Source organism: Neovison vison, chromosome 5, assembly GCF_020171115.1.
Source record: "Neovison vison isolate M4711 chromosome 5, ASM_NN_V1, whole genome shotgun sequence".
NCBI classification, from domain to species: domain Eukaryota; kingdom Metazoa; phylum Chordata; class Mammalia; order Carnivora; family Mustelidae; genus Neogale; species Neogale vison.
Window position 1 is genome coordinate 13,207,184 of NC_058095.1, and position 12,671 is coordinate 13,219,854.

A 12,671-nucleotide genomic window follows, 5' to 3' on the forward strand; every position below is an offset into this window, starting at 1 on the left:
CTGGTTTCCCGAAGCGCTTGACTGAAAGGCTCGAAACTACTTGTAATTACGCTGGATCACATACACCGCCCCCCCACCCTCCCAGAATAGTTTTCTCTTCTGCCCTGTTAGCAGCAGCGGCCCAGGTGGATGATGTGGGCCCTCACAGGCCTCCAGGGTCACCCCGAGGAAGAGGAGGTCTGAGTCATCAGAGAAAGCCCGGCTTACCCACCTTCCAGCCATTCCCCGTTACTTTTGTCTCGGGTTATGTAACCGGCTTTCAGCCCCGTCAGGAAGCTAAAAGGATTTGAACCCTCAAAACCTTCCCTTAGAAGCGCCTCCGCCCAGAGCACCCAAACCGTTCAGCTTTGTAAAAACACGGACACGTCTGGCTTCCAGACGGATGAAAGCCTGAGCAGCAGGTGGGTTTGGGGGAGCGGCACAAAGCCACCCACTCCCTGACTTCAGCCCCTTCCCTCCTGGCTCCCTCTCAGGTCTTCTGCACACAAAGGGGACAAGACCCTAAAGACTAATTAGAACATTTCCGAGTTCCCCTTGCGAGGTTTCCAAATTGCCAGGTGCTCCGCTCATAGCCAGATGCCTCGAGATTGCGACCAAAAGGCAGACACCCCATTTTCTCCTCCCCTTTGCTTTGCCGGGGAGCCCAAAGCCCGCCAGACACGCCCACCTTCCAGAATCCTTTGTTGGCTCCTCCGAGCACCTCACCAGAGCCACGTTCTTCCCGGGGATTGGCATCACAGTTTCCCGAAACAGTGGCTCAAATCAATTTGCAGGGCAGCAGTTTTAATGAGCTAAGAGTGGGATAATGCCATGGATTTTGCAAGCTGTAGCTTCTGTTCAATTTAATTACCGCCGTCTGTGGATTTACAACCAACCAGAGCTGGCTTCGGACAAAAGGGCATTTCATCACTTTCCCCAGCTCTGCAGGGCTGGTATGTGCCGGCGGACTGGGACGAGGTAAAGCAGGCAGCATCCATCAAAATTGACGTGACCAGGGCACCTGGGTGGCTCAGTAGGTTAAGCCGCTGCCTTCGGCTCAGGTCATGATCTCAGGGTCCTGGGATCGAGTCCCGCATCGGGCTCTCTGCTCCGCAGGGAGCCTGCTTCCCTCTCACTCTCTCTGCCTGCCTCTCTGCCTGCTTGTGATCTCTGTCTGTCAAATAAATAAACAAAATCTTTTTTTAAAAAAATAAATAAATAATTGACATGACCGTGGTGAAGTTGTCAAAGGAAAGGTTCCGACAGTCATACCTGCTAAGACACCAAATACTGGTGAATGATGCTGCTTTGTCCCTTCTCTGGGAGCTGTGTGGGGCGGGTGGGGATGTCACCACGCAGAACAGCTCATTCCTCCGGCTCCCCGGGCCATCACTCCGGCCCAGCTGTCATCTGGCTGCGCTGCATTGGCAGAGGACATCAGTGCAGAATGGAGAGTGTCTTGAAGTGCCGCTCGGATCGAAGCCCGTGAGCCGGCCCGTTCTGCGAGTGCTCGAGGGCCTGCTATGTAAAAGGCATAGGGCCTGAAGGTGGAGAGGTCACAGGACACTGTCTCTGTCACTCACAAACTCACAACCCCCTGCCTGTGAAGCACATACTGGGATAGCAGAAGGGGAAGGCTCGATCGCATGCAGCGAGAAAAGGGGGCTAATTCCAACTGCTGGAGTTTGCAGAGTCTCAAGCAAGAAGAGCGCTGCAAAGGGGACCTGGGGTTGGAGGCAGGAGTGCCGAAGGCATGCTCCAAAGTACAGAAGCAAGGATGCCAGGGGCTCCTCCCTGGGGGTGGGGTGGGGAGGGGGAATGGCAAGTGGTCTGATTTGGTCTGCCGTACGCGGTGCCTGGAGGACGGGGTCGGGGTGGGGAGGTGCCTCCAAAGTCCAATTAAGAAATTCAGGATGTCACAGCAGACCACTGAGGGCTTGTCAGAAAAAGAGCACCACGAATGGGTCTCCTTCAGAAAAGTGAGCCTGGCTGCGGAGGGCAGGACGCACTGGGGCAGGACGGGGTTCTTCAAACCAGAAGAAAAGGACTTCGGTCCACCAGGGGGTTGTTGCGTTTGGAGGATGCTCTGTGGGCCAAGCAGCAAAGTCCATTTTAGACCAAGGGACCTAGAGCCACTTGGAACCACCCACGTGGGTGTTTGGATGCTGCAGGTCAACCAAGCTAAGGGCAGACAGACAACCCTGCACCCAGCACAGACCGCTAAGCCAACTTCCCTCCCATCTCCGTGCTTGACCTGCTCTCCCTATGCCGTGTTCCCACCTTGCAGTGTTGATGAAACTGTATTTTCCCGCGAACTTTCACACTAATCTCATTCTCGGGACAATATCCTTAGAGCACAGAAGCGACACAGGCATTAACACCTGGGGGTCTTATTTGCATTTTCCCACTGAAGACAGGGCCCGGCTTACCTCGAGGAGTCCTCCAAATCCATTTGATTTATACGTAAAGAAGAGTTTCTCTTTCCAAAATCCAGAGACAATTTATGTCATGTCGTATCAGTGCAACTCAAAGAAAGCAAGATACCCAGCTTAAAAACTGATTTGCCGCAATGAGTAAGGATTATAAATTCTCCTTCGGAGAGGCTGAGGGTCCTATCCACTTAAACATTTACAAACTCCAAGCACAGTGTAGTCAACTTAGATTTATGGTGCCACACTAATAGGATGTTAAAAATAAAACAGCCAGGGCCCACAACATTCTGCGATCTGCTAATGCTTCTCAACATCGCATCATGGCCCATGCAAAGAGTTATTCCCCCAGCGAAAAAGAAGACCCTGACTCAGGGTGATTTTCTGCACAGCCAGCATTTTGGGGTTCGGGGGATAGTTGGATTAATGCTTGTCACACCACTCTGTCATGTATTAGTATCACACCCATATCATATATTGACGCAAACTAGGTTTACAAGTTTTGTAGTTAACTCTGGGCTGCACAAGCCCAGCATTAACAAGCAACCTTGGTGACTCTTCCAAGTTCCTCAGATCTGCGTTGAATGGCAACTTCTCTGAGACCGGTACATTTTGTCACACCTTAGGCCCTCCTAAATATGACAGGCCTTTGCTACTGCTGAGGTTTAAGAGATTTAAGTCAAGTCACGGATTTCCAGAAACTGGTTCGAATTTTACAAATGAACACTGAGCTGTTACTGCGGCTAGTTTCATGGCTAGTATCATGAACGAGGTCGAGGTGCTGTGCCTAACTTCTGGCAGACCTTGGATCCTAAAAGTAAAAGAAAGCAGGGAATTGTGGTTTGCACGCAATAAACCAATCTCCAAATTATTAAAAAGGCATTTTATTATAAATACATTTTAGTTGTAGCAGTAAAATACATTTTGTGTTACCATGAATCTTTTAAGACAAAAGAACTTCACTGAGACAATGATCACAATGTAAGAAGTGTAGACCCCGCACCCCCCCACCCCAAAATGGAAAAGTTGTTCGAAGGAACCAAAGTGGATAAAGTAATTCCGAAACCAGGTTAAAAAAAAAAAAAAAAATGACCCTCCCCCCCAAAAAAGCAAGAAAATAAAGACCCTGGAGAGTGCCTTTGGGGCTATTTTATGATACAAAGTCATTTTCACTTTAAAGGATAAACTCTTTAAGTATTAGAACCTCTCAGATGAGGTATCATTCACTGTGAAGAAAAAAATAATTATTATAATTTTGCCAGAAATTAAGATTATTAGATGGCTGCACAAACAGGCCTGGGGAGAGCCTTAGACAGACCACCTCAGTTTTATAAAGCCTCCCTCTGGAAGACTTGCCAAAGTAAGACCCCGTGTGGATTTGCTAAGTAACTGATTGTATGACATTAGCTAAACAAAGTTCAGATAAGAACTGTATTATTTGAAGCATTAAACACACACACACAAACCTGTCACTAATAACAGGACCCATTCCAAAATGCAAAACCCATTACCTTTATAATTTAGAGGAGAGGTATTTTCATCACCATATTTACCTAGGATACAACTACTATATGTAACCAGTACCTTCATGGGTTCCAAAGAATCAGGTCAGATGGCGGGCACAGAAAAAGCGGCTACAGTACAGTGTCCTATACATGGACCGACAGGAAGCAGGCACGGTCTGGATCTATGGAAATCCAAGACCCTTCCTCTGGACGGGAGGGGAGGACTGAGAAACGTTCTCAGATGGAACCCACAGGTTGGGACTTCAACCTGGGAAGAGAGGTCTTTGCATACGCGGCATCATGCAAAGCCAAATGTGAATCAACCAGAGCTCCCTGTGGGCTGGACACGGACAAAGGAAACTGTGCTGAACGTGGACACAATCCCTGCGGAAGGATAATCAAGCCTTTCAAGGAGGAAGTGCTGTGGTTGAAGAATTCCAAAGCTATGCATTCTCTGATGCTTATCATGGGTACTTCTACACCTAAGTCATTCTAGAACTCTATTGCTTTCTAAGTATTTTTTTTTTCTCCTTCTAGTATCTCAGTAAATTCAAAGCCAAACTAAAAGCCAGAGTCAGAGCCCAATACCCCTCAAGCTACAGTCTGGGGGGGAACATTACCAACAACGACAATAATATGTAAATTTTTTAAATATCCGAAGACTTTCTCAGTTTCTTTCTCAAAAATACCTTGCTCATACATGCGCACCTATGGTTTATGAATAACTCATGCTTCGTCGGTGTGGATCCCCCCCGACTGTTGTTGCAAACATATGTAGATTTGTTTTAAGTAGGAAAGGAATCAGAGACAATTACCAATTTTCTGCCATCTACAACACTTGAGACTCCCCTAATGCTTGCTGGCAGAGAATCCAGCGTAACTTTGTTAACCTGAGAAACGCATCATTTGAAAAGCAAATCCTTTGCCTTCGAAGCCCCACAGCCCACTCCCCCCCCCTCGCAAAAAGCTGTAAAAACCACAAACACATTATTTGGGGATTACTTATTGTTTTTAATGCTCCACATCACTGCCATCGTAGGACCGGGCCTCCTGTACTGTGACACTCTGATGGCTCCCTTTCACAATCCTCATCTCCATGTGTAGGGACCAAGACCAACGCTAAGCCCACCAAAGAGATGCACAGCTTCCAGAACAAAGCCCCGGCTGCAGGGTACACAAAACCAATCTCGGCCTAGAAACGAAGGAGCTCCTGCACCCTAACGCGGGAGAGTAGCAGAGACTGTATTGGGGGTGCGCAATGCGGGGGAGGGATGGCGGCGGCCAACCCGGAGGCTCTCGTCCCTCCACAGAGATCTTTCTCCATGAATGTTCCACTCATGGCATCATAACTGCTAAAAACTTCTCACATGGTAAGTTGTTTACGCTGAGCAAAGACATGCACGGTTGGAAAGACCATCGGATTTTCTCCAGACCAGCAGTTCTCAAAGTGTGGGTCCTGGACCAGCAGGATCAGCGCCACCTGAGAACTTGTTGCAAGTGCAAATGATCAGGCTTCAGCCTGGGATCAGAAACCCCGGGGCAGGGCCCAGCCATCCATCTGTGTCTCAAGAAGATCCCAGGTAACTCCGAGGCTAGCTGAAGTTTGAGAACCACCGCTCCTCCCTGCTCGAGCTTCTAAAATCTTAAAATAAGACAGATCTTTAAATAGATACTACTGGTGGACTGCTGTGTTGAAGCTATGTCATTGGCTACCCCTTCCATCCCCTACACTTCTCAAATATCCAAAAAAGGTATTAATGAAAAAATTTATTTGCACAAACCAAGTATTTTTTAAAGTAATAGATTTCCCCTCCTAGACACAGTTCTAAGGCAGGCAGTCACATGCTAGTATGCAAAACGGAATACAGAAGAGGCCTCCTCTATGAGGTGCAGAAATAGCTAAAAAGATACCCCAAGAACATAATGAAAGTTCCATAATATCATGTAATGAACTCATAGAATTATATAAAACTTACTATGCTTTATGCTTAATATTTGTATCAAAATAAAATCTCTCTGTTGAACAAATTACAAATAAAGTCTGGTCTAATACTGATTGCTGAAACTAGACGTGTATGAATGTCTCTGGGTTTCCTTCACGCTCCAATTTTAGAAGCTTCAGACAACTGTATAACTGGGTTTGGGGTTTAACCGCAGCTCACATTACTAAGTCTAGATTCTTCTATCAGATCTCTCCCTTCAAAAAAATTTAGAAACTCCTGTGACTGTTTCCTTGAAGTTTATTCCAAAGTAGATATTTTCCATCATTTCAAAAATTTCAAATGTTACATTAAAAATGTCTTATTTTTAATGTTTGATATTCTAGTTTAAAGTAGTAACAATACATTTTCTGAATGTGTCTTATAAGAATGTTAAACGTTAGTAAGATTCACTCCTTTTAACAATGGTCTTCCGATTGCTAATTGAACAGATGTATGAAAGTAGTTAAGTGTGAATTTAGCAGCTTTACAGTAAAATCTCAGCAAATAAATATCCAACTTCAAGTAGAAGGGAAAGGCAAGACGCCTAATATATGAGAACTCTGAAGACGAGCATGCCACGTACTCTTTCATGACCGTATCTTTATAATATGATGGACATCACTACGTGATATTTTGAACAAGAAATCATAGAACATTATCCATTATTCCTAATTGCTGGGTAGTTTGTGGATCAGACGGCAAAGAGGGGAAAGCAAAATCAGGTTAACACATTTAATTCCGAGATTTAGGAAGACACGGAGGGTGGTGGTAGAAATTAAGGGTTTTTGTATTGTTGTGGGGGAGGGATGGCTCGTAAGAAATGATGTCTGGTTAATCATAAAGGACAAATTACTACCTCTGTGGAGCTAGAAGGAAAAAAAAAAAAACAACCAATGGATGGTAGCCTAAATTACATTTTAAGGCAGCAATCTGTATGTCTCAAAATATTTAAAGTTTTAATCTTGTATTTTTATACTTTTTCTGGGACTCCCTTTTCAGAGACAACTCTGATATAAAACAATGCTATCTAACTGGTGTCTCTTTTTAAATGACTATTTCAGTAAATCTGATTTTCTTAAGAACAATAGCTGATATCTAAACTTTAACGTGAAATTGATTTTTCACACCCCTGGCTCTTAGGCAAGGGTGGCTCTCTCTAGCCAAGGTGGCTAGAGATACATTCTTCTATGTTTACAGTTTTGCTCGTAAGATGTATATACATGAAAAATATTAAACATGTCAGGTAACTACACTAGAGCAAGATAATACCATATATTAATTATCTCGAAGTGAGGAAATTCAGTTAGCTTTCTCAGCAATTTCAATGCCTCCATAAACAAGGAAACTATTTTCACAAATAGGTCTTGGAGATTGCTATGTTTAATTAGGTAATGCTTATTCAGTGGGAATTCTGCTTATTTTACTTATTCTGCAATTCTTTGAACTGAAAAGACCAACTGATGTTTACACTGAACCTGAACTTATTCTAGAATCTCTCACAAAAAAAAAAAATCACACAAAGCAGTTGTTATTTCATTTCATATACGCAAAATGACCTGCATAGAAAGCCTATCTGTCTGAGGAAAGGAAAATTAAGGTCATGTTAGTTTAAATGGTCAATAATTAACTACTGATTAATCAAAAACAAAGCTCTGCTAAAACAATTTGGCAAAGCGTGTGCCAAATTGGCAGCCAAAACCCCTTTTAAAAACACACCAGAAAATACCCAAGTTACACTGAATGAGTTTCTTTCTTCAAACCTTAACAAAAATTCATTTTTAGATCAGGAGAAAAACCTTGAACATAGATACTCTACAAGTGGTACCACCCAAAAGAATTTCTTTAACGTAAAAAAAAAAGAAAATCTCAAGTAGCACTGAAATTAAAAAGTGAGATGAAAAAATAAAAGATTCTGGCAAGAAAAAAGGAAAAACTTCAGAGTGATACGAAGAACAAAGAAGTAGAAAGACATCGTGTGAACAATTAACTTCACTGAAAAGAAATCTGTTCTGGAAGAAAAGGAAGCTGGTAATAGTTGGTACCATCCAAGAGTTAACATCAAGTTTCTTAAAAAAAAAGAAACTTGAGTTTCTTTAAACAAGAGTTTCTTTAAAAAAAAAAAAAAAAAGTTCCATCTCAACTCTAGTGTTGAACCCAGCACATAAGTTGTTTCTAAGTCTGCTTTCTGGGTACTTGCTACTACTACCTAAGTAATACCCAGACAGCATGAACGGCCCTCAAAAGTCACGCCTCATTTCAAGAGAAATGTAGTGATTCCTGCAGTAAGACTTGCTCAGAACCATTATTTATGGTTGGGAAGATGGCATTAAGTGATGCTGAGGGAAGGGCAGGTGTGCTAGAACATGCACACGAGGCACAATCTAAAAAGGTAGTAGATGAAAACGATATCCAAATCCTTGACTGGCTGCAGGAACAGTAAGGAAATGAGGGACACTTGGACACAGCAGACAGGGGACGGATAAGCAGCTATTATTTCTAGGGTTTTTGGAAATAACTGCTGAAACAAGGCTGTCACAACGACTTAGCAGCTTCCTTATCCAAAGCTTCCAGTGTCGGTGTATTTATGTAAAGCGGTGGGGTATGCCCTTGACCTCATTAACTATAAATACAAATAATTTCAAACCGATGCTTTTTAAAGGTTCAAGAACGGAAAACCGAAAATTAGGCAATCACTCCACAGCAAAGGATTATCTGAAAGCCCTGACGTGCTAGTTCTGTCTTCCTGTTCTCAAACGCTCCCGAACATTCCTGCTGGGGGTGGGGGGTGGCGAAAAATCATCACAATTGAAAAAAACGATTTCTCACAGACATCCTCACATCAGGGAGATCTAATCTTCGTTTGGGCTGTCTTGAGTTTTGTCAGAGAATCGGAAATACATAGCTATGTGGCGAAACATTTTCTTCTTTTCTTGTGACTAAAGTTATCTCGAGCAAAATCTGACCTAGTTCAATGCGGAGGTTTGACATCAGCCAGAGAAAACGTGGTGCTGGAACTTGCCGACTCTGTTTTCCAACTGTGATTTATACTAACCATTAACACGTCTGCAGTCGACACGTCTCCATCTGCTGCCTCACACGGAGACTCGTGGCCCCTGACGGAAAGCCACAGGCAAATGACGGGCACCCACTCTGAGCAGAAGGACAGATCGGAAGAACGGAGGTGCTCTTTGTTTGTCCTGCAGGCTCGCTAACCTTGAACTAAAGGCATTCTCTTCTCCTAAACTGTATGAGGATGATGGGGGTGGGGGTGGGGGCGTTGTAGCTGGCCGCCAGCGACTAAACTCCAGACCCAGAAGAGATATAAGGAGTTTTCTGTACTCCTGGTCCTTTTCAACCCCATTTTGAAAATGTACTGTGAATACAGGATGGCCTATTCAAAGTAGTCCTCCAAAAAACTATTTTGGAAAGGATCATCAGGATCCATTGGTTCATTGCAATGTTTTCCAACCTTATCTTATTTTTTTAAAAAAAAGTTATATTGTAGTTTCAAGATATCTCTGAAGTAGAAAAGTAGTACTACCAAATCAGGAAATCAATAAGGACATGCATTGTTTCAAATGTGTTACAAGACCACAAGTTTCAAGAGGGTAAATGTTTTCCTTTGGATTTTACCAAAGTTCATTCAAAACAATTTTTAGACTGTAGGATAATTAAGATACCTATTTAAATTTTATATTTTTATACAAGTTCAGTGGGGTTATTTTATAAGAATCAAAAGACATGAAAAACAAGGGTAGTTTTTTGCCCCAGATTTTGATGAATTTTGATACATTTTGGACAAACATTATATTTCTTTTTAATGATGTCCTCAAACAAAACAGTTAGCAAAATATTGGAATTGCCATATATAATGTCACATTTTAATGTAAACATCAAATAAGGTACCAAAATTTTTACTGGAGGGAAAAAAAAAAAAACAAACCTTAAAGCGGCACAATTCTTTATACCACTGGAGAAGGGGGGGAAGCCAGATTACAAACATTTACACATGCATAGTGAGAAAAAAAGGATTTTACTAAATTCACGCATTTTTAAAATAGTTATCAAGTCTACTAAGCACCAACAATCCTAAAAATTTTTCAGCTTCATGATTTGTTTAAAAAAAAAAACACACACACACACACACTACCAAATGAACGTTAAAAACAAGCTTGAAGTATAGCTTGTCCAAAAAATAACTAAATATGCCAATGTTTTTTCATGTTACAAAAAACAGTGGCATACAAAATACACCTGCAAAGAATGCCTTTAACTCTATCCTACAGTGGATGGAGATTACAACAGCACATCATACATAGTCTAAAACTATAAAAGTTTTAGAATGCAGCATCTTGTCACCAAAAAAAAAAAAAAAAAAAAGCTGATAAAACTTAAAGTATTTAGAAGATGCTGCCCCTTTATTTTAAAAAATTTTAAATGAATTTAAGCAAAAATAACATACATTTGTACATCAACTGGCCATTTCTGGTACAGAAACCCAGCATATGGTAATATTATTGAATAAATGTAAATGCTACTTACAATTTTTTTTCTTTTTAAATACATTTTAGACAAAGTTTTTTTTTCTTTTTTTTTTATAGTTGCACAATTAACCTCTTAGCTGCTAGCTTGATGCAAACATATGTAACAATACACAAATTTAAAAATATTTTTTATTCTACATAAAAGCTGTCAAAAGACTCACGTCAAAAATGCAAAATAATGGAATATACTTTTAAAAAATTAGTCGCAAGTCTAGCAGCAAAGCAAGTAAGTGAGAACATATTTAATATTAAAACAAAGGGAACTGTGCATCTATAGATGAAGTCCAACTATCTTAATTCTACTGATACAAACAGAAATTAAAACATTCTCCCTTGAGGGGGAAAAAAAAGTGATTATTTAAAATAGGAGTAAAAGCCATTGCTGCCTGATGAGCTCCCCAGGCTAAGTTCCTGGAACAGAGACAGAGGGTCGCTACTCTTCTTGGCCTGCTCGGGCTGGGGCCTGGGCTTGGGAGGGGCCCGCAAAGCACTGGCATAAGACATGGCGGGCTTGCTGCCCCCAGAGCTCTGCTGGCTACTGCTGTTGGCCGACTCCACGATCTGCTTGTTGGGCATGAGAGGGGGGAACTGGCCGAGATGCTGCAGCACATTATAGTTGAAGGAACTGGACACCTCGAGGTTCTCAGACTTCAGCTGATCCTCAGGGGGTTTGACGGTCTTGGGTGGAACTAAAAGCAGAGAACAGTAATGAGGATTTGAGGGCACGCCCCGCAACATCCGTGCATCTCGTCGGCTCACGGTGTCACAACTGGTTCTCATCTCCAGGAACTCAGGGACAGTATAGCCACGAGGACGGACCACTTCTGCCACAGAATGTTGACATCACAACACATCTAATCCAATCATTAATAACACTTGCAAAAGAATTAACTACGTAAATGAGAAGAGCTAACATATAAAAACTAGAGGTCAAAGCCGAAGGTTTGCTTCAAAAATCTGTTTTACATGTGGACACTGTGGTATTTATTATAGCAACTCCTCAACTTTGAAAACGAGAATATACATGTTCTTTCTTAAATAGAAAGGATCTATATATGTGGACTTCTGATCAAACAGCTCTTATGATTAACTTAAGTAACAGTAATACTGGATTCCATTTCGTAAAGATTTTACTTGTGTGTTTGTTTGTTTATTTATTTGTCAGAGAGAGAGAGACGGCACACAAGCAGGCAGAGGGGCAGGCAGAGGTGGAGAGAGAAGCAGGCTCCCCGCCAAGCAAGGAGCCCAATGCGGGACTCCATCCCAGGACTCTGAGATCATGAGCTGAGCTGAAGGCAGAGGCTTGACCAACTAAGCCACCCAGGCGTCCCTGGATTCCATTTCTTAAGAATGCCCTCTTTTCTTCTAATATACAAGTAAACACAGAATATGGTGGAGGGAAAATGGCTATAAATTTTTCTTCACATTTCCTTATGTAATTTGCCTGATTCTTAACATCCTTTAAGATTTGACTCCACTCTTCCCTCATTTTATTGTCCACTAAACCAAGACCTGTTTTTAAACACTGCTTTTTTTCAGTATTTTAAATGTTTAACTAAATGGGGGGAGGAAAAATAATTTTCCCTCTACTCTTCTAGGTTCTTAGCTAAGACACCCCCTATATTAAGACAGACTAACAGGAGAAAAGTTTAATAAACATATACACCTTCTATATGGTGAGGGAGATTCAGGAAACTTGAATAAGTCCCTGAAATGGCCCAAGCCAGCAACTAAAATAACATCTCCAGCTAAAGGCAAAAGATGTTGGGGGTAGAGGGCAGTTAATGCAAGGTTACCAGGAAAAGCCCACTGAACAAGAGGAAAAGTTGTTATGCAGGGTTAAGTTAAAGGGTCAGCTGTTGTTTTCTCCAGATATACTTTCCAGAAAGTTAGAATCCTCTTCCTCTTCCTGGTACAGAAAGGGAGATACTCTTACAAATACAGATTTCCCTTGTAAATGTACATCTCTCTTACAAAATGGTAACTCTCACCCAGTTTTCAGAGCTTCTGTGTCTATAGTTTCTTAAAAATAATCAGCCTAAGATAATCGTTATGCTAAAAAGCCCTTGGCTTATTGGATTATACATATTCACGGAGGATAATTTGGAAACTACAGAGAAAATCAAAGAGGAAAATAAGTCATTCACCTTCTCCTATACCAGAGATAAGCCTTAACCTGGTGTGCTTCTTCCTAAAGACATCATATAACACAGGTATTTCATAAGTTATTTG

General features: G+C 42.0%; 1 protein-coding gene across 4 annotated transcripts in view; it reads right to left on the reverse strand.

The window, feature by feature from the left end:
* Positions 1–9,754: 9,754 nt before the first annotated feature.
* Positions 9,755–12,671, reverse strand: part of HELZ (helicase with zinc finger) — a 162,834-nt gene continuing 159,917 nt past the window's right edge. For all 4 annotated transcript variants that reach the window (XM_044247592.1, XM_044247589.1, XM_044247591.1 and 1 more), the window contains one exon: positions 9,755–11,128. In XM_044247592.1, the coding sequence (XP_044103527.1) occupies positions 10,794–11,128 (335 nt within the window). In that variant the 3' untranslated portion in view covers positions 9,755–10,793. The remainder of the gene's footprint in view (positions 11,129–12,671) is intronic.